Source organism: Colletotrichum fioriniae (assembly GCF_027942845.1).
Source record: "Colletotrichum fioriniae strain IMI 355084 chromosome Unknown scaffold_15, whole genome shotgun sequence".
Classification (NCBI taxonomy): domain Eukaryota; kingdom Fungi; phylum Ascomycota; class Sordariomycetes; order Glomerellales; family Glomerellaceae; genus Colletotrichum; species Colletotrichum fioriniae.
The window spans coordinates 1,325,562-1,346,722 of record NW_027076851.1 but is presented as its reverse complement, the minus strand read 5'-3'; the positions used below and the strand labels follow the sequence as shown (position 1 = coordinate 1,346,722).

The following is a 21,161-nucleotide window of genomic DNA, read 5'->3' as shown; positions in this document are numbered from 1 at the left end:
GTCCTGAGCATCCATCTCCGTACGTGGTTTGTGGTTTGGGCCCTCTGGAAAAGTGACAGTTCTGGGCAGCATAAGGCCTAGAACACGTCAGGGCCAACCAACCCTTGTCCCCTGCGTGCCTGTGAGTGTGAGGCAATGGAAGCCCGCTGCCCGGCTGGCAACTTGGCAAGGTACGCAACCGTTGACAGGGCGGGATCTGCATCCACCTTGTCGGGATCCTGCGGCGTGCCCTCCCTCCTGTTTCCCACCCCCCCACGCTCCTTATCCGTACGAATTCACCTTGTTGCCAGACTTGGAACGTTCGCATCCTGCTTTGAGCCAACATAAGACCATAACATAAGCTTGAGGCCTCATGGATCAGCGGCAATGCACTATTACGACTAAGACAGTTCCATGGGGGGGTATTACCTCGCTTCCGGGTTTCCCTGACCGCCCCTTCCTGTTGTCGTCGTGCGCAAACGGGGGCGGGAAGGGGAGAGGCGCACCATTCGACATGATCTGATGTTGGCCCCAGCCTATCGGCCCTGCTACGGCGCAACGGCCCAATAAACCGCAATGAAAGCACATCAACCATCGTGCGCCTGTCAGCTGCGGAGCCGGGCCCGGGACCCGCTACGCTCGACTTCGGACCGCCGCTCGAAGACCGAATTATATCGCGGTTCCATTCGAACGAATCGCTTGCGCCTCACCCCCGAACCTGAGGGCGGCCGAAGAGAACGACTGACCTCTTCTCCGAGTTTTGAGGGCAAGTTCCCCCAACGAGAAACTTGATCAGCCATCAGCTTGACAGTTCAGCTCTGCCACTGGCCCATTCTCTTGCGTGGAAAAAATCCTGCAAATATCAGATCATGTTCTTTACCGAGGATCAGCAATGGCCAATGGGAAAAGCATGACGAAGATCTGCATGCATAAGGGTCTAGGAAGACAGGAATCTGTCATTCTTCACCTCAACCAACTGCAAGCAACAACACCCAAACCTTGGCAAGTAGGCAGTAAATGCTCACACGCAATACAATCTGGGCAAAGCTTTACAGATATGTAGTCTGCTTGCTTCACTTTTGTTCTATGTGGAGGATATAGTATTCTACATGTGGCTCGGCATTCTGCCTTGCTCTGCTGCCACTGGGTGAGTAGCATCGTCTATCAAAGTTTAACGCCCTTGACCGTTTTTGCGATACTGCCGCGTGTGCCTATCGCCGTTGTTCGTCTTGTTTTGTACACATTTATACAATTCGACCCGCGCCGCTTTCAATCGCAACGGCCGTCTTTCCAACCCGTCCGCCATCGCTCTTCCCATTTGCTGCAGTCAAACTCCTTTTTGCCCAGCTTCCGATTGACCTCGTTATGCGCCTCGCACAGCCAGTTTCCAAACTCGCTCCGCCCCTCCACTCGAATCTGTTCTTTTTGTATGTACGACTGGAAATCTTCGGCGCACACCCAGCAGGGGTACAGCTTGGAAAATAGTCTCATGAAACCTCGGAGGTCGTCTTTCTGGCTAGGGGAGGGCTTTTCGGGGTACGTCGCGGCGATCGAGTGTAGCAGTTGCCAAGTGCCTCGTCCGAGGGCCTCGACATCCGGGGGGCAGTCATCGACAGGCGTCGAGGCCACCGGAGTTGGTTTCTTGACCGAGCCGTTCATCTGAGAAGCCCAGCTCGAAAAAGCGCTCTTGGACGAGCAAGACCGACATCTAAAGATGACCCATGTCAGCTGTATCTCCGGTGAGGAAGCACCGTCGGATCGGATCAACGCCGTCAGATTACCGTCAAGATAGTTATGGGAACTTACGGTTTGCCATCTGGGCCCAAGACCATTCCCTTTGGTAAAGGCTTGGGCTGCTCAGCTGCCGCCGTCGCCGCGGGGGCTGTGGCGCTGCTTAATTGAGGGTCTCGCTCGGCGTCGGCCATGGCGATAATGCTGCACGAGAACTTCGCCCTTGTCGCGAGAAGCGAGACTAGTGTCGACGGGCCCTATAGAAATAGATTGGATGCGACAAGGGACTTTGAATGGGGTGATCTACCCAAGAGCGCGCGATGTCGGACAGTCTTCAAATTTTGGTTGGGAGGAATTTGTAAGCTGAAGGACTTCGTCACTACCTCAAGGTAAGGTAGGTAAGAATGTTCATGGCGGACCGTTATCGATAAGCTACCACACCTCACTAAAAGTAAGGTACCAAGATTGCAACCAGGAAGGCACTATTTTCGATCTGAAATTCCGAACTGATGACGAGATGACGGGATGCCGGGTCCCGTCGGCAAGCGCCGGGAGACCTTCGACGTACCCAGAATCTGCAATTGAGGTTCGGTTCGGTTTGGTTTGTTTTACCGTCCTGGTTTGGTGTAGTGTGAGGCGGGAGTCTCATGGTTTACGGATGCTGCAATCGGTGTCTTACCGGAGGATCCGCTGCTCAATCGATCCCACGCCATCCGCAAGGTACCAAAGAGATGAGGTGGGGTGTTTCTTGTCCCTGAGCCGCATGGCAGTCGTGCAAGGTCAACCCATTTGGTCACCCTGACTGCTGTCTTTTCGGACCGTCGAAATGCGTCCATAACCCGGGAGTTCTTGCAGAAGTATCCGTGATCAGGTACGAGTAGTTTCACCTGGACTAGCAACCGGGTCTCTATCTACTCGTTGCGACTCGGGAGCAGGCCATGTGTCTGGTATTATCCGAAAACCCCCATTTTTATCCCCTGAGCGAAGAATCTCATCAACTTCACTGTGTTTCGCATATCTAACACGAAGAACTCGTCCAGGACTCCAGGTGGCCCTGGTGCTTCAACAGAGTATTGACCTTGATACTTTGAACTTGACATCCGCCTCGAAATTGACAATGGCGATGAAGGCGAGTCGCTCGAAGAGAGTCGTGTAAGTGAACTGCCACGGACTTACCTAAGACAGTACGTACTGTAACTCTACCTTAATCCAGCTCCGCCTGCCCAAATTCACAAAGTCGCCCGCGGTGGGGCACCGCCGTTCAGTGCGATTACCATTATGACGACAAAGTCAACTTCCCAAGTGCGCAGTTGAGCGGGAAGTCGTCAGCCACTATTGATTTGATATTCCATCCATTGACTTTGAAACGTCTGAGTATTCTGACTTATTTGCCTTACTCATCACGACACAGCGGTCCGCAAAGACATTCGCCATGGCTCAGAACCCCTCATTAGCTCCAGCAGTCAAGGTGCCCGTTCTGCTGCTCAAGACAAAGTCAACCCCAGGCGACTCGTATGAGGACCTGCTCTCACGCGAAAGTGACGGGCGTGCCTTTGAACCAGCTTTCGTCCCCGTCCTGCACCACACCTTTCAGGAGCAGGGCATGGCGACGGTCAGGCACGTCTTGCAGCAACGTGGGATCAATGCCGGCACTGACGCCTCTTACGGCGGTCTCATTTTCACCTCGCAGCGAGCGGTAGAGGCGTTTGCCAGCCTGGTAGATGAGAAAAAGGGTCCGTCTCATTTACACCCGTACCATAGGCTTAGAACCCTTTGATCGTAAGAAGGGCAGAGCTGACCAGATTGATAGGCACTGAAGAAGACTGGCCTCATCTCCAAAACGTACCAGTCTACAGCGTTGGCCCTGCCACCACACGAGCTCTCCAGTCGGTCTCACAGCACACCCCGTTGCAAATATTCGGCGAGCACACGGGCAATGGCGATGCCTTGGCCAAGTACATTTTGAAACACTACGGCCAATGGTACCAAGACCGGCCGACAAAGCCACCGCTGCTCTTCCTCGTTGGCGAGCAGAGACGGGATATCATCCCAAAAACCCTCATGGACACCACTTTGCCCAGCGAAAAGAGGACCCAGGTGGACGAGGTCGTGGTCTACGGCACGGGTGTCATGGAATCTTTTCCTCAGGACTTTGAGAAACACCTGAAGGACACCGAGGACCGGCCGACGCGGTGGGTGGTTGTCTTCTCCCCGACTGGCTGCGAAGGCATGCTGCGTGGGCTGGGGATGCTAGATGAGTCCACGGGAAAGGTCAAGAAGGACGGGCTCGAGGGACGCAAAACGTTCATTGCAACGATCGGCCCGACGACGAGGGACTTTCTAAGACGAACGTTCAACTTGTACCCAGATGTTTGTGCCGAAGAGCCAAGCCCAGCAGGCGTCCAGCGAGGAATCCTTGATTTCATGGGAATGCAAAGATAACGTCTTTCTGGAAATATGCAAGATGAGAAACCGTTAAATGAACCGCTTACAAGCGCCAAGTGATAATATGACGACGAGGGGATCAAGGGGAGCACTGGTGGGTTGTGCCTAGCCTATGTATGACCATATGTGATCATTTCGTGACCTCAGCCCGTCTTTCCTTACGATTGCAGTACCTTCATACATCACTACCTAAGATACGTAGTTGACAAGTCTTTTACTTCCAGACCAGCATAAACCGCACATAATCAATGCGCTTCCTTACTTCGAGACCCGACCGATGTTGAAAGGTTGGATGCAGGGTGTGAGCATCACCAGACCGTTCGACGTTACACGGCCACACACGATGAAGGAGAACTTGCCGTTATGGGGCTGAGATATGTTTTGATTGGCTGCTTGTCCATTTAACTCGAGACGCGACCCACGCGCGTCTTACGCGCAACTCTTCCAAGCTTTCAACGCGTCGCATCCCAGGACGCGTTGAATGCCACACGGACCACGAGACCCAACTGGGGGCCTTTTGGATCCATTGCTAAGCAAACGATGAAGTTACAAAAAGAATTGGTTAAAAAGACACAGGAAACAAGCTTCTACATGTGAAGCATTTGCTGAGCCAGGAACATACAATTGCCTCACACTCAGTCCGATTTAGCGCTCTCAACGCCTCTGGTCCCTTGCGTGGCCCCACGCGTGAAATGAATATCAATGGCTCAAAAGGAATATTTTCGTATTACCGTCTCCTTGTCGAGAAATTGGCGGTGTTGCTTACAATGAAGCTATTCTCGTCCCTCGTGAAATTAATTGCGGAAAGAGACTGGGTAACATCTCCGGTTTTTGCGTATGTTATGCCGGACCATCATGGCCAGCATTTGGTATCATTCAAAAGTATAGTGTTGGTGATAATGACGACGAGGAGAGAGCCACGAGACGCGTCTGTGGGACATCTCATATCAAGCCAGGGGCTCATCAAATGTCAATCGTCTCCTGGCTAGACTGACGGGAGTCCTCGCCGAGGACAGGGCGACGGGTGTCTTCCATGCCTTTTGAGCAGGACTCGGCGTGATGTTGACAAAATCTGCAAAGTCGAAGCCTTGTCCGGGCGTATTGGGGAACATATTGCCGCCACCTGGGGTGGTCATGTGTGAAGAAGGTAAAGTCATATCTCGACTGACCTTGGAAGGAGGCGTCGAAGGAGGCTCCATCCTTGTCTTGGTAGATGGGACGGCGGGTGACGGAGAGGCAGCCAGGTACAGCAGAAGGTCGGCGCCTTCTTGACCAGATTTGACGGGTTCACCGTTGGCGCCTTGGTCTCTAGTACGACGATTCGGCAAGACTCGATTGCGCATTGGTGGTGTTGTAGGGGGAGAAGACCGAATATTTGTGGCCCTGAATGACTGCACGGGCAAGAGATCGTCTTCGTCATCCGAGGCTGCCGCAAAGTTTGGCGATACCAGGTCGTCTGCTAGTCTTCGAGCCCCCTGAAAGAATGAAACATCGGGGCCAGTGGATGTGGTGAAGTGCTGCTGTCTTCTAGGCTTAATCGGAGATGACTGCGCAAGCTGATGACTCTCTTTCCACGAAGTATGACCGTGCAGCGACTTGATGGGAGTAGGGGAAGAGCGATAGCGTTTGCTTGGGCTAGACGATGGACAATCGAAAGATGCCATGTAGGTGCGCTTGCGATGGCCGGTGCTCCCGTTGCTGGAGCCGATGGCGTCGGAAAAGAGGGGAGCTTTCAGAGGAGAGCTCATAAGGGCTCTTGTGGGATATGGAAGGTCGGAGGCGCTCGAAGAGGAGTCGGACAAGAGGTCTCCCTCGGCTAAACGCTTCCGTCGCAGTTCCTCCTCATACTTTGGTTCGATGGTATCGAGTGTCAGGTCTTCCCAGCCATGCTTGGTTTTGAATTGGGCGAGCGCGAGTCGGTTCTGTAGTCTTCGGGCTATCTGCAAGATTGTCAGTATCAGCGACATGTTGCTTTGTGAGGTGCGTTGCGGCCTAGGTTACGGCCCTTTGTCGACATACCTTGCTCACTTCCACCCTCTTCAAGACCTTGTCCGCCACCTCTTCAGGTTGTTGCTTCCACACAGAAGACATGACTTCGAGGTAGGGCATGCAGTATCTCGTGGATTGTGATGATGCTGTTGGATAAGAACAGGCCCTTCTTCTCTAGTCGATGCGATCCGAGGGTAGAGAGTAGGGAAGTGAAGTGTCGTAGCCGTCGTAGGCCGCCTGCTATAGTGAAAGCGGGGGAAAGGAGGATACTGGGTGACGGGAGTCCAGTCCAAAGGTCCGATCGTTGACCTGGGGGGTGAGACCTTGAGAAGCCCGTAGCAACCAACGGTCAAAGGAATGGTGGATGAGGGGTTGAATTGTTCTTCTGGAATGCGTAGGAGGAGGGAGTCTATGTAACAGCAGAGAAAGAAAAGGGTGTATGTGTGTGTTCTCAAGGAAAGGTGGAATCAAGGTCAGGAGCAGGAACTTGTCCCAAATCGAAGTCATGCACTGCGTTGTCGAGATTTTGCGATGGAGGAGAATGACAACGAAAGAACCTGGCTGAACGGGGAGAAAGAGGAAAGTTCGGATTGAGTGGTGTTTCCACCAGGTCAGCTGGCAAACGTAGCGCAGTGAGTGGCCCGGTCTCAGCGGATGGAGGACCCAGACGGGAAGCAAAATTCACCTACAGCCCACTGGACCCGACCAGACTCGTGGGCCACCTGCCTCTGGGTCCCTCTGAGTTTGCACCTCAGTCCAGGCAGGTTTCCCGTCCCATTGACATGGAAACGACCTGAAGCGCCAAACGCCCCCAAACGCGCCCCCTAAGGCTTTACCTTTACCTGCCATCAGCCGACTTTGGCTCTGGAAGGTACCACCCGCTGTCCTGTTTCGTGAGCTCGCCCGGACCTGCCCGTTCCTATCCTTTGGTACCTCAAGGTAAGGTAAGGTAAGGCACCTTATTGACGAGGCATTTCATCCGTATCTTGCTTTGGATATTTGCAATCGATCTTGATCTGCAGGTAATAGAAATGCTGTTGATAAGTGCAGGTTAGGCAAGAGGACCCCCGTAAAGCTGAGTGTCGATAGCCTCCACTACGCTACCCGCTCTCAAGACCAGCCGGAGTGAGGTGTTGGCTCCTTCAGAGGAGGGGGGCCATGCTCAGCTCACATACGAAGTACTGCGTTTCTAAGACTTCCCAAGCAACTAAGGTATCCCTCGTCGAGGCCCGGGCAGAAGCGACGGCGCGGATCAGAAACGCCTTACCAAAAACGGATCCCAGCTTCCCCAACAGCGGGTTTGCTCATCTAACTTGCACTTGTCACGGCAACTGAGGCGAGGGCGGGACCAAAGAACCTTTCGTCCTCGTTGCTGACCTCATGCTTCTCGTACCTTTAAGCTTGCTGGAAATTGTCGCCAACCGGACTGATGCTCGCTTTTTCTGGCTCCTCGAAAAGCTCGTTTCAACGCCGTTGTACTGCAACCATTTCTGACGCATTGGTCATGTACGGAGTAGTGCGCAATCACCGTCAAAGGCTCGACTAAATAAGACAGCAAGCATGCGCCATACTCCTCACAAGAACTTACTCCGTCTCCTGTTGATCCGTCCTGACATACGAACACTACGGAAGACTTAAGATTCGGTGTACCGTGTTCGTGTTGGCCGTAAGAGTGAGTTTCCGCAAGCCGTGGTCACTGGAATGAATGTCACTGGAAACGTCGACGCGTCCCAGACCTTGTATGGACATGACACTGTCCAGCATTCCAGCCTGTGAGATTCCTTTCACACTAGATACCGTTGGCAGGGCACTCATCTACCAATCACATGTGCGGGAAGAGCATGCAAGAGAGGTGTCCATGTGCCGAAGAGGGCATCCTCTACCTTATTCGTAAGGTGCCCGTGGTCAAAATAGGTGGTCATTTCCCCAGTGCTCTCGGAGTCCAGGGGCAGGAAGGAAAAATCAATTAAGACCCCTGTCGATGCTAACAGCTCCTTGGGCGCCTACCCACGCGCAAGCTAGCGAAGTGAGTTCACTCTGCAACCCACGCGGAGGCTCGTCAACCTCTCCCTGCCACCCAGTTTACGACACCATCTTGAGACAAGCGTGGTTGGTTGTTCGGGTCTCGAGGGACCAACAAGCGCCTCGCGGGGTGAAAATGAGCAAGTCTTGGAGGGTGAGCTGGATGTCATCGAGAAGCAACTGTCAGAAGCCAGTCTCAGCTCACCAGCGTTTCCTTCTCTCTGGATGTCTAGACCCACATCAGCCAACATATTATTCAATTACTCGGTATCCGTACCTTTGATACTCGTAGCCTACCTACAGAAAGCATCAAGAAAATGGGTCGGTCTTGATGGTAGACGTCGTCAAGTGCATCATCTTCTTTGCTGAATGCTGCGATTGGAGAACACGCATGGCTTTCTCATGCTTGCTTGCAGGATCAAGAGGGAGAATGCCCATGCGGCAGCACCCCGTTTGCCGATCATGAGAATACGAACGCCTGACGGACCTGATTCCGTATGGTATGCCTTCCTGTGGGTGGAGATAATTGGAGATCGAGGCATGTGCGTAATCCAAGACGGGTACGTAATTACTCTGTCACTCTACGAATAAGACGGATAATCGGATCTCTTTATGCGAATATCCACAAACTAAGGATGCTAGGACCTAGTTGCGTGTGTTTATTTGTCCATCATACCCAGGGCAGAGTATGGATAAACGGATAGTCGCCGCAAGCAATTCAATACCTAAGTGTGTAAGGTATCCACGGATGGGAAAGTGCCCATCCGGATCCTATTGTCCCTTGGGCGATACGACTACGTAGCATGCAGATGTGCAGGATGGTGCAGGGAGGAAGCAGTCTAGCTGCGGTATACGCCTGACAGGGGGACACTACCAAGAAATTTCAGACAAACAGGAAAGACTTTCAACCGGTTTCTTAGTATCGGGGAAACCACTGATACTCCGTACAGCACGGCTCCCTCTCCCTCTCTCCCCCTCCCGTGATTGCCCACTTTGGCCAAAAATAAAACCAATGGGCCACACGGTGGGCTTGCGGGCGACGTGAGTCGGAGTCGACAGTCAATGGCAATCGGCACGGCACGGCTAGTGGGTAGGTATTGTCAGGTACCCGAAGCCACCACCGACCATGACAGTTGATCTTTGCCGTCGACCCAACGGAATTGGGGCGCACTAAAGAGAAGAGGAACTCTCGCAGACACAGATTGGAGCCATACGTTCTTGCCAGGACTGCAGAAGCAATCAGTGTTCTCCTTACCGGCTGCTCGGTGATAGAATCTGCAAACAAGGAAGGTGGATGGAATAATTACAGAGGGCGACACGCAAATTCTGGAGTGCCACGTTGGTCGGCGGGCAACGGACATGCGGCCACCGAGAGACAGATCCAAACGCTGTATCTCGTTATTAAGAAATCGAGCTGCCAAGCACCCAAGGTGCGGATCGAGAACAGTACTGTTACACAGTATAACTCCAACTAAGTCGAACAAGGCATCGGCCACCGAGCCAAGATAAGATTTGAATAGGTATGTTAGCTCCCAGTGGCTGCCCATCCGTACCTTGCCGTGCTAGAGCCTGGAGGTGTGCAGCATGTCGCGAAGGCGATGGTAAGGTGGTGACTGGTCAGTGGTGGTGACTGGTCAGTGGTGGTGACTGAATTCCTCATCTCGATCACACCTTTCCATTTCGACAGGTGGATCCATCGGTTCGGCGCCCACGCCTCAACCCCTGGTCCTTGACTCCTTGCCGCCCGGGCCTGGCTGGCTGCCCTGTCATCATCCATGCTGATAGGCACGCACTACTGAAAGGTGGGAAACTGGAAGGTAAGGTAGCACAGCCACAGCCGTGAGCCTGCAGATAATCAGCCACCATCAGGTTCGGGAACCTGGTGTGAAAGTATGGATACAGACACGTACCACACCTAGGTAGGCTGCTTGAGTAACTTGTATGTACTTAAGGTACTATTGGTTTCTTGCTAGCCGCACTTGTTTGCGTGGTGTTGACGAAGGCCATGACGCTAGCCTCCAAATACAAATCTCATTGGCAGTCGCCCCCCCACTTCCGTTGGCTGAGCCTTTATCAATGTGGATGTGAGAAACTTGAATGCGATGCGACAGCTGTACGCGTGCTTCGTACGGACACCGAGAACGACATGAAGGAAGGTGCATGGAATTGAGCGGGATTAGCAAGGAGAAATGGCAATGGCTATCTGCGTACTCCGAAAAGGGATCGACATAGACCTACATTGCCTCAGCTACCTAGATAGCTACTATCTAGGTGGACATCAAGCGCGTAGGCACAGAGTACGCTGATCTGTCAATGAGAGTTTCAACGTTCGTTATCTCGCAATTTCGAGGTCGGGACACTGGAGCCCATCTCCTTGCCCAGTCTTGGTTTTTTTATTTTTATTTTTTTAAACTCCATTTTCCTGGTCAACCAAACCCCCGGTCGCAATCTCAATTCGTACTCATGTTTCCCACTCTCGAAACACCGCAACGTCATCGACGAACTTGCTGCCGGTTATCTGCCGACCAGCATGCCTACCTTACCTGGCTTGTTAGCAGGGCTCTTATGCAAATGTATGTACGAATCGTCGAATCCACAGGCAAATCTCGACATGGGTCCTGCCGTTGTGCTGCACCTCAATTTGCGCACCCGTTCGTACTATGCTAGTGTACCTGCCTACAGCGCATCCATATGCTGTCCCTCTTTGGACGCGCAAATCTGGATTTCGCTCCATGTCTAGCTGCATCTGTCGGCTCTTAAATGGAGACGGCATCAAGACTACGGATACGCTTGTCAAGCCGGGCCGTGAGACGTGAAGTGTGGACGTAGACGTGGACACCAACTGGACCACACCTCACTCCTTCTGGAGCAAGCGTCCGGACCTTGGATATTGCATGGAGGTACGCAGTATGGAGACCGGTCGGTATTGCACACTTGCACACTTCCAATTGTTGGACAACTTTTTTTGGTCACCTCTGGCTCTGAAGTTCTTTCCCAAGCTTCCCCCCCATCATCCCATCTCTCATCCCGCCCTCTCTCATCCCATCCTGGGTCTGTTCCCCTACTTTCCCTGCAGACCACTTGCGCCCTTTTTTCTTCTTCCTTTTTTGCTTGCTCTCCTGTTGCGCTGCCAATTCTACCTTCTCGCATCTGCTGCTGCTTGTCAAGTGTCCTTCATCGCAGCCGCACTCCTGCAGATCCGCCCACGTCGCCTACTTTCAAACGTCGACCATTCTGCAAAGAACACACACTCGTTGCAGATACCACTCGCTGATCAGTGACACGATTCGAAGCACCCTCCCCCGTCCGGGTTCTACTGCCGTTGGGATTCTCCCTGTCTTCGATAACCTACCTTCCTATCTACCTCTGCTCGTTCAGACAAACCCAACTCAGCTCTGTGCTCCTCCCTCCGTTGGACCCGAACCCGACTCTTGCAACTTGCATCATCTGCTCCTCCAGGACGCTGCACATGCCAAAACACCTCCTGCTGAAGCTATCACTCGTTTGCGGTTGAGCCGTCGCATGCTCTATGAGGCACAATGGCTCCGTCCATTCTCAACTTCAGAGGACTTCGGCGTCGTTCGAAAGCCAGCTTCAAGACCGACCGCTCAAACACCGACGTTTCTAGCGATGCCAGCAACATGACCACTCCCACTGCCACAAGCGGTGCCTCGACCCCACCATCCATGGCTCAAGCCTCCGATTCTGCTCTCGATCTCCAAGTGAAGGACTCCAATGGGGGTAATCCTCAAGCTCGTCCGCCGCTGCAACCCGTCCCCAATTCCCACCGACACAGCGTCTCTGGTATGGCAGGCCTCGGTTCTCCTGTTGTGGGCGGGAAATCGGCATTGCCAGTTTCTCAATATGCGCCCCGAATTGCAAATATCACCGACAATGCCTGGGTAAGTCATCTCAATCATATGCATGGGCCGTGGCCCCGTGTGGTATCACCTTCGCTTCTCCAATCATGCTCTTGGCGGCTTCGCTCAGACGGTCAGCCACAGACATCCGCAGCCGCGGCCACCAACTTCTAGCCGCAGCTTCCGAGCGCTTTGCTAATATTTGACAAGGTATACCAAAAGGTTCTCCTTGTACACGGGACTATTGGCGACTCCTCGCAGCACTCTCTCGATGGCACTGTTTCGGTAACCCGACTCGACGACAACTTTCCACCAACATGTTGGCCCGCATGCAACTCCAATTTCAAGGCCCTCGTCTACCTACAGCCAGGCCCAAACAAGATCCGCTTCGACTTCTCAAGTCCAAAGTTACCCAACAGCTCGTCATCTAATCCAATTCACGCATCCTACTTGACGATTCACATGTTGCCGGCGAATAATGCACCTCCGCTGCAGCTCGCTATCGTGGTTGCCAAGGATTCTCCCGAGACTTTCGATGCGGTGCCTACAAGGATCGAGCGAGAGGGCAATGATTTGGAGACGGCAGTCCGCAAATTCCGAATGGCCGCTTACCTCTGGCAAGCCTTTACAGCTGAGCAAATGTGGCGAAACAAACTTGGACGTCGTGTCTTCAGGTTTGAGGAGGAATGGACCGCCGGCACATCGAACCAACGAGATCGAGAGAACGGAAACTTGCGCTCCGAGGCCAGGATCCATATCATCAGGTCAGACAAGACAGTCGCTGAACTTAGAGATCTCGAGCTGGCGCAGCAGAATGAGAAGGCGAGCAAGAAGGGGGACCTATACGAAATAGCTGCTGAGGCGGTGAAACAATACTTTAGGCCACTAGGTGGTCAAAAGCAGTACGTTTCCGTGCTGATGCTCGATACGCAATGGGACAAGGAGGCGAATGTTGTAAGGGGTCACGCGGCGCTGGGCGGTAATGCAGGCGATCTGCACCTGGCCATTTTCGGGTCCCATTGCCTGCAAAGCTATCCCACGAGTTTCGAAGAAGTCGTCCCTGCATTTACGGATTGCACTCCGACTGACCTCACCTATGTCGCCAACGACTGCAACCAGGCTGGCAGCTCTTGGGAGGCAGCGAACATCGGGATTGGTGCTCATCTGCACGAGACAGGTCACCTATTTGGATGTCCTCATCAGGAATCTGGTGTGATGCTCCGCGACTACCTGACACTCAATCGCAGCTTCGTGACCCGCGAGGCATTTTGCACAAGGACCAAGTCCAAGGGGGGCCTGGTTCTTCAAGACGACGAGTGCGGTTGGCACCGCCTTGATTGCTTACGTTTCCGCGCCCATCCCTGCTTCAGGTTGCCAAACGATCCCCCCATGAACGCTGACGACAGCGTCCATGCTTTCCCAGTTGAGAGTGGAAACGTGGTCGTAATGGCGGCGACTGGAATCGCGTTTATCGAGCTATTCGCAGAGGACGATGATCTCTGCCGAAAATGGATTGAATACCCCCTCGAAAACAGTTCGGTACAACGTCAACTAACTCTGAACGACCGCGAGCTACGCGAGAAGCTCCCAGAGAACAAGCGGAAGGGGCGGCTTAGGGTGTCGGTCAAATCGCATGGCGGTGGTTCCTTGGATATCGACGATTTCAAAAAGCTGTGCTCCAAAGAGTCTTCTTTCAAACTGACACCTGGTCCGCTCGGCAAGACAGCCTACAGAGGCAAGCCTCTGGGCAACTCAGCCATGGATGGCACTGAACCACAGGAAATCATTTTTGAGAGCGGCGGAAAACAGAACCGAGTGCTCTCCCGCATCATCTTCTACCATGGATACGCAGTAGACGGCATGGAATTCGTTTACGACGACGACACAACGCAATTATTTGGGAAGCGGGGAGGTAAAGAGGGTGGCGATGCGTTCGATTTTGGTACGTCCTTTCTGCCTGGACCAAGCAAAGCTTATGAACTAACAAATACCCATTAGATATTCGCCGGGGTGAATACATCTCAGGCTTTTACGTCCGCTCGGGTGCTTGGATTGATGCAATTCAGGTCCTCACGAGCTTGGGCAGACGGTCGCCTATATTTGGCAATGCTCAGGGCGGATCTACGTAAGTCTAGGAAAAAGCAATTTCCATTTAATCGTCGGTTGTTGCTGATCATCCCGACAGACATACTATGATACCCCCAAGAGGATACACCATTTGCGGTGTGGCAGGTTCCTGTGGCGCCTGGGTCGACGGATTTTCGATCCTCATTGTTCGATAAAGGAAATCAGTGGCGTTTCTGTCATTCTTACGAGCGGCAGCTGGAGATAAAACTTAATAGTATTTACGAAATAGGAGGCAGAATGGGAGCACCAGTGCCATCATCTATGTGGCATGGTTTCCTGGCTCGTCCAAAATCCATGATGGAAATTGCGCGTCTTTGCTACAGCTTCCTGGCGAAGCACGCCAAGACAGCCGTCTTATGCTGGAGTATTCCATCCCAAACTATGGCACGCTATCTCTGGATGGCGAGCATCAAATGAAGGGGATACCGGCCTAGGAATACCGAGCAGACGGGATGCCTTGGAAATGGACAAGACTACGCATGGGACACGGTGAATTGGGTTGGGTGGCCACTCCGACGCAACAAGCGAAGGTGGTTTTCACAGCAGATGAACAAGTGATCTGCATCGTCGTTGTAAATAATACACGAAATGAATACACGGCTACATACATGAAGCTTAGACCTCGAAGCGGCACGTACGACATGGGCATTAACCTTCTGTAAAGAAACCTGCCAAAAATGTAGTTGGCCAAAAAGGTGTTGTCCCTTGAGGTAGCTTACCCCAAGGAAAGGTACGTGGGTGGCCCCCATGTGGCTGGCATATGCCAATATGATGCCCGTGCCAAGATTTCCCAGTTGTTGGCGGTGCCTGGACCGCCGTGCAATGTTATACGCCATGCAGTAAATCACGTGCACGGGACCTCGTGAGCTGGACCAGCTTCCCCGCTAGTCGACTTCAGGTCTAGAACGACAGGGCTATGACGGCATGTGCCTTCCCCAGCTATCCTAGTTGGCTTTGAGGCGGAAGAGTGTGACCGACTTACCTCATGCCTACCTACCTACCTACCTTGCTTGCCCAGCACCTCCATTCTTACTTCTTCCTACACCTGCCTCCTACTCCACGAAACTGCGTGCAAAAACCATCTCAATCCTCTCAACCTCTCTTCTCTCCGCTTTCATACCTCCTCTCGTGCTTCGTCCCTCTAACGTCCACTGTCGAGATTTCCAAAAGAGCCAGGAAAAAATCACGAGATTGATCGGCTGTACCAACAAGAATCCACCGTCTCTCTCCTCCGACAACGTCTATAAAGTCCACACAGCCTAGCCTCAGGGAAACCCCCAACCAAACATGTCGAAACGGACAAGCAGCGTAGCCACCAATGGCAAGGTAGCCAAAGACGCTGCTGATAGCTTCGCCGAGCCTGGTATGTTGCACGCACTACCCTCTTCAGATGCGACTCGAGCTAATGCGTCGCTTTCAATGCAGCCCACGATAAGCAGAATCTCCTTCTTGCGGCCGATCCTGGTCACTTTTCATTGATCCGCGCCCTCCACCTCGCCGACGCAATCACCCTCTGTAATGGTACGGTCTCGCATATCCCCAGCTTCTTCCGCACATTGTTCCAAGCGAGAAGCGTCTTTTGAGACCGGATGCACTGCAAGGTCATTGTGAGATGTTTGAGAACAAGAGCACTGCTGACTTGCTGTGGAATAGGAGCTTGTGGTGTCATGTCAATTTTCACCTCTCTGCGCTACTGTCTCGGCGATCCCTCGTCCACTAGCACTCTGTACCTCGCCCTCTCCTTCCTGCCATTCGGCCTTTTCTTCGACTTCATGGACGGTAAAGTTGCGCGGTGGAGAAAGAAGAGCGGTATGATGGGCCAAGAGCTTGATTCTCTGGCTGACCTGGTACGTTTTCAAGCGACAAATCCGTTCATCCGGGGTGGATGGTCTACACCCAGGACCCTTGGCAGAGATTGACGGAGTCTCTACTGGCGGGATTGAGTTAGAACAAGCCCGGCTGATACATGACACAGATCTCTTTCGGCGTCGCTCCTGCCTCTGTGGCCTTCGCCCTTGGCTTGCGCACACCCATCGACCACCTCTGCCTGACCTTCTTTGTCCTCTGCGGCCTCACTCGCCTCGCTCGCTTCAACGTTACTGTCGCCGCTCTTCCCAAGGACGCAACTGGAAAATCCAAATACTTCGAAGGCACTCCCATCCCTACCAGTCTTGGCCTTGACGCTGTGATGGCGTACTTGGTGTCTCAGCGCTGGATTCTTCAGGACCTTCCTCTCGGAACGTGGCTGTCGGGAACTGCACTAGAATTTCACCCCATTGCTCTTGTGTTCGTGGTTCACGGATGCCTCATGACCAGCAAGAGCATTCATATCCCTAAGCCTTAGGGCGCGTCTCCCAACGTTTGCGGTCACACAACGAGCTAAGCGGGCGAGAGCCTGTTCTTCCTAGTTCTGGAGGCCTGTTACGCTCCCAGAACGAGTTCCAAAAATAAAGAAACAAGAGGGGGTTTCGAAAGATCTACCTGCGCAGCAAGAACACGAACTGGGACCAAGAGCTGGTCTTCCGCTGCAGAATTATACGAGGCGAAGCCAGAGGTGAACACTACGGTGCGGGAACGACCAGTCAATTGGACTGCGGAAAAGAACGTCTGTAGCACAGAGATACACATCTAAGCGCGCACGCGAAAATACAATACGCATGATACCCTAGTTCTTACGTATTTGCCTCCCTTATCACTCGATTATCGTCTATTGACACTATTTGAAATTCGATTCTTCGTATTTTGTTTTGGCATACCCATGGATACGATTTGTGCCTCTAGTCTAGGCTACAAGTTGAAAATGTCTCACCACCCACCCAAACACCATCTTCAAAATTCATTTTGTTATGAAAAGCCATGCTCCATCTCTCACGTTCATGCCTTGTCCTCCTTGGGCTTCACTACGGAGGGGAATGGGTTATAGGTGCCGCGTTCTTCGCGCAGCTTCTTGATCTTCTCAACGGCCTCGGCGACATCAACGGGCTTGCCACGGTCCTGGCTTGAGGTGTCATCACGGTAGCGGATGTTGACCTGCTTGTTCTTCATTTCCTCATCACCAACAACAAAAATGAAGTTGTATTGACTATGCAAGTTAGTCACTTTCTTGCCCCAGATGGGAGCACAGTCTATGGTACGTACCTCAACTGGGCGCTGCGAATCTTCTTGGGCAGTGTGTTGCCGGACAGGTCGACGTCACTAGAAAGGGCGAGTCAGCGAATGTATTCCACATAGCAACGGATAGCGGAAGACTACTTACACCCACATGCCCTGCTTCTTGAAGGTAGCTTGGACTTCCTCGGCGTACTCGACGAAGCCCTTACCGACAGGGATGACCATGATCTGCCTAGGACTGAGCCAGAAGGGCCACTTTCCGGCAAAGTGCTCGATGAGGATACCTGGGACATCAATGTCAGCGTTGCTCAAGCGACATACCACCCGCAATTCTTACCGGTGAATCTCTCAATGGATCCAGCCATGGCACGGTGGATAATGACAGGGCGCTGGCAGCCGTTCGTCAAAGGCTTGATGACGCGCTTCTTCTCCTTTCCCTCCTCGCCAGTGCCGGCAGCCGAGTCGATAACGGCTTGAGGATCCTTGGCCTTGAATTCGGGGACCTTGGGTGCGGCAGGTGCCTCTTCTTCCTTTGGCTTGGTGTTGACTTCCGCTGAGACGTACTCAAGACCAAAGCTCTGGGGAAGCTGGAAGTCCAACTGAATTGTGGCGCACTGCCACTCACGGTTCAAGACGTCCAGGATCTTAATGTCAATCTTGGGACCGTAGAAAGCACCATCACCCTCGTTGATAGTCCATGGCACACCGCCTTCTGTGGCGGCGAACTCGTCAAGTGCCTGCTTCAGCATGCCCTCAGCCCTGTTCCATGTCTCAAGCTCTCCCAAGTACTTCTCTGGGCGAGTGGAAAGTCGGAGCTTGAAGGTGAAACCAAGCAAGCCGTACATCTCACTGAGGAAGTCAAACAAGTTGCTGATCTCGGACTTGATTTGATCCTCTCTGCAGAAGATGTGAGCGTCGTCCTGCTGGAACCTGCGCACACGGGTGAGGCCGGACAAGGCACCGCTGGCCTCGTTGCGGTGGAGGACTCCAAAGTCAGCAACACGCCACGGCAGCTGGTGGTACGCCTTGGGGGTGTGAGCGAACATAAGGCAGTGACCAGGGCAGTTCATGGGCTTCAAGCCGAACTTCTCTTTGTCGACATCGAGAACGAACATATCATCCTTGTAGTGGTCCCAATGACCACTGATCTTCCACAACTCTGCGTTGTACATGTTGGGAGAGATGACCTCGTGGTAGTCGCGCTTGAAATATTGCTCCTTGATGTAAGCCAGAAGGGTGTTGTAGATACGCGCACCGTGGGGCAGCCACATGGCACTGCCGGGGGAGAGCTCGTGGAAGAAGAAGAGCTGCTGGTCTTGGCCCAACTTGCGGTGATCACGGGCAGCTGCCTCCTCAAGCCACTTCTTGTGCGCAGCCAGCTCCTTTTTGCTAGGGAAACTGACACCATAGACTCGCTGGAGAGAGTCATTCTCCTGGTTACCGAGGAAGTAAGAGGCACTATTCTTCATGATGCTGAAAGCCTCGATACGGTCGGTGCTGGGAACGTGGGGTCCACGGCAAAGATCGATCAAAGGACCGTTGCGGTAAACAGTGGTCTTGGTACCATCGGGAATCTTATCGTTGATGATGTGCTGCTTGTACTTGTTGTAGCTGAACATCTCCAGCAGCTGCTCCTTGGTAAGCTCGAGACGCTCAAACTTCTGCTTCTCCTTCACAATCGATCCAACAATGGACTCGAGGGGCTTCCAGTCGCTAGCCTGAACAGAAGCGCCGCCGGGGAGCGCCATCTCGTAGTAGAAACCGTTATCGACCGGGGGACCGATGCACAGAGAGCATCCGAATCTCCTCTCACAAGCCTCGCCAAGAATGTGTGCGGAGCTGTGCCAGAAGACCTGCTTGCCCTGCTCGTCGTCAAAGTTCACCAACTCCAATTTGCAGCTCTTCTCCAGAGGTCTATCCAAGTCCCACAACTGGTTCTGATCACCGTCAAGTCTTGCGACAACGGTGCGCTTGTACAGGCTGTTGGAGATGCTCTTCGCGATTTCGCCGGGGGTCGTCTCGTAGCTGGTGCCCTGACGGATAGAGCCGTCGGGCATGGTGATGGTGATGGCCTCGCGTGGCCTGCTGGCGAGTTCTTCATCGTACTCCTTCTTCAACTTGTCGAAAAGGTCGAGTCTCCTCTGGAGAAAATCGGGGGGAGGGTTGAGCTCGAGGGGTCCGGCCGAAGCATCGCCAGCATCCTTGGCCTTCTTCTCCTTCTTTGGCGCCTTGTCCTTATTGAGGGCGACCTTCTTGACGCTTTCGGTGACGGCCTCGACGGCCTGCTTCGCGGAATCCATAATGTCGTCCAATTTAGCGGTCGTGGTGGGCGTGAGAAGAGTGAGGGTTGGAAAAGTGAAGGCACACGAAGATCGATTTTCGTGTCAACAAATTTGGGCGAAACACGGCGAAGCAACCCCGCCAAAGCCTACGGTGAGTCAAACAAGGTGTTCGGACGACTTTCTGGTGGTGTCTGGCCCGCACTCCCTGCAGTAGCACCCACCACCCCGCCAATGGCCCTCAAGTCAGGCAGGTGGGCTGGTGGCTGGCTAGGTATTGGAAATTTTGGCGGGGTCACCCGGAAGGGATTGTTCCGACCCGCCAGCTGTGGCCAATGAGGTAGCTCGATTGGCCTGCACCACAATTTGGTCGCTGGGAAATTTTCTGTCGGCTACCCGTTGGCTTCGTTTTTTCCAATAGCAGCACGAAGCACTCAGTACAGGAGCAGCTCCGAACGACAACCCGCCAATCCACATATCAACATGTCATTCGGACGAGGAGCTCCTCGCGGTCGCGGTGGTGGTGGTTTCGGTGGTCGCGGCGGCGGCGGTTTTGGAGGTATGGAATAACTTTGCATTTCATTATTCCAATGCACTTGCAGATTGGCTCTGCTCGGTGACGGAATTTACAATACGATGCTAACATAACTTCAAAGGCCGTGGTGGCTTCCAGAACAGAGACATGGGCCCGCCCGCGACCATTCTTGGTATGTTCTCTCGCCTTCTCGCCGTTTTATCTCACGAGAGTATTCTAATCATCATTTTTTGTATAGAGATGGGCAAGTTCATGCACGCTTGCGAAGGCGAGATGATCTGCGAGAGCATCAACCCCAAGGTTCCTCACTTCAACGCTCAGATCTTCCTCGAGAACAAGGTGCGACCTATTTCCCGTCGATTTATACCTCTATCGGAGTAAGCCAAAGGAAGGGAAAAAAACTCGACTAACTTCTTTTGTAGACTGCCGTTGGCAAGGTCGACGAAGTCCTCGGACCCATTAACCAGGTTTACTTCACCATTAAGCCCTCCGAGGGCATCCAGGCCACTTCCTTCAAAGAGGGCGACAAGTTCTACATCGGATCCGAGAAGCTCCTGCCATTGGAGAAGTTCCTGCCTAAGCCGAAGCCTCCCCCAGGTGCCCCCAAGGTCAAGCGTGCCGGCCGTGGTGGCCCGGCAAGAGGCGGTCGTGGTGGTCCCCGTGGCGGCTTTGGCGGCCGCGGAGGTGCTCCCAGAGGTCGTGGTGGCAGTGGTTTCGGTGGCCGTGGAGGCGGTCGCGGCGGCGGTGGCTTCGGTGGTGGCCGCGGTGCGCCGAGAGGAGGTGGTGGCTTCGGCGGCGGCCGTGGTCGGGGTGGTTTCAGCAGAGGAGGCCGGTAGGCCATGACTGGAGTTTTCAGCTTCAAAGTCTGAGTAGGGGAGGGTTTTATCTGTTGGACTACGACTCTGGCGTTCGGGTTTGCTTTGCTTTCTCATCGGGCCTGGCGATAGGGGTTCGAGGCTACATGTACATCATCCACTGTGGTCAACCAAAAATTAGAGAAAAGTCTTGATTGAAAATTTTGGACAGTTGTGGATGATCATGACCCAATATCCGCCAAGAGCTGTTGCAAGTCTCCTGGCCTCT

The 21,161-nt window shown here is 53.3% G+C and overlaps 4 protein-coding genes across 4 annotated transcripts; 2 read left to right on the top strand and 2 right to left on the bottom strand.

Moving 5' to 3' along the window:
- Positions 1-3,313: 3,313 nt before the first annotated feature.
- On the top strand, positions 3,314-4,152 carry HEM4 (uroporphyrinogen-III synthase; the record flags this gene model as incomplete). Its single annotated transcript, XM_065759082.1, has 2 exons — positions 3,314-3,322; positions 3,610-4,152. The coding sequence occupies 2 exons, from the start codon at positions 3,314-3,316 to the stop codon at positions 4,150-4,152; spliced, it is 552 nt and encodes a 183-aa protein (XP_065612392.1).
- Positions 4,153-5,102: 950 nt separating this feature from the next.
- N0V96_010864 (uncharacterized protein) lies at positions 5,103-6,264 on the bottom strand (the record flags this gene model as incomplete). Its single annotated transcript, XM_053196887.2, has 2 exons — positions 5,103-6,095; positions 6,175-6,264. The coding sequence occupies 2 exons, from the start codon at positions 6,262-6,264 to the stop codon at positions 5,103-5,105; spliced, it is 1,083 nt and encodes a 360-aa protein (XP_053045575.2).
- A 5,441-nt stretch (positions 6,265-11,705) lies between these two features.
- Positions 11,706-14,155, top strand: N0V96_010863 (uncharacterized protein; the record flags this gene model as incomplete). The annotated part of the gene is made up of 3 exons (XM_065759081.1): positions 11,706-12,068; positions 12,237-13,968; positions 14,025-14,155. The coding sequence occupies 3 exons, from the start codon at positions 11,706-11,708 to the stop codon at positions 14,153-14,155; spliced, it is 2,226 nt and encodes a 741-aa protein (XP_065612391.1).
- Positions 14,156-17,027: 2,872 nt separating this feature from the next.
- THS1 (threonyl-tRNA synthetase) lies at positions 17,028-19,564 on the bottom strand (the record flags this gene model as incomplete). Its single annotated transcript, XM_053196890.2, has 4 exons — positions 17,028-17,235; positions 17,292-17,348; positions 17,410-17,548; positions 17,602-19,564. The coding sequence occupies 4 exons, from the start codon at positions 19,562-19,564 to the stop codon at positions 17,028-17,030; spliced, it is 2,367 nt and encodes a 788-aa protein (XP_053045578.1).
- Between the last annotated feature and the right edge of the window lie 1,597 nt (positions 19,565-21,161).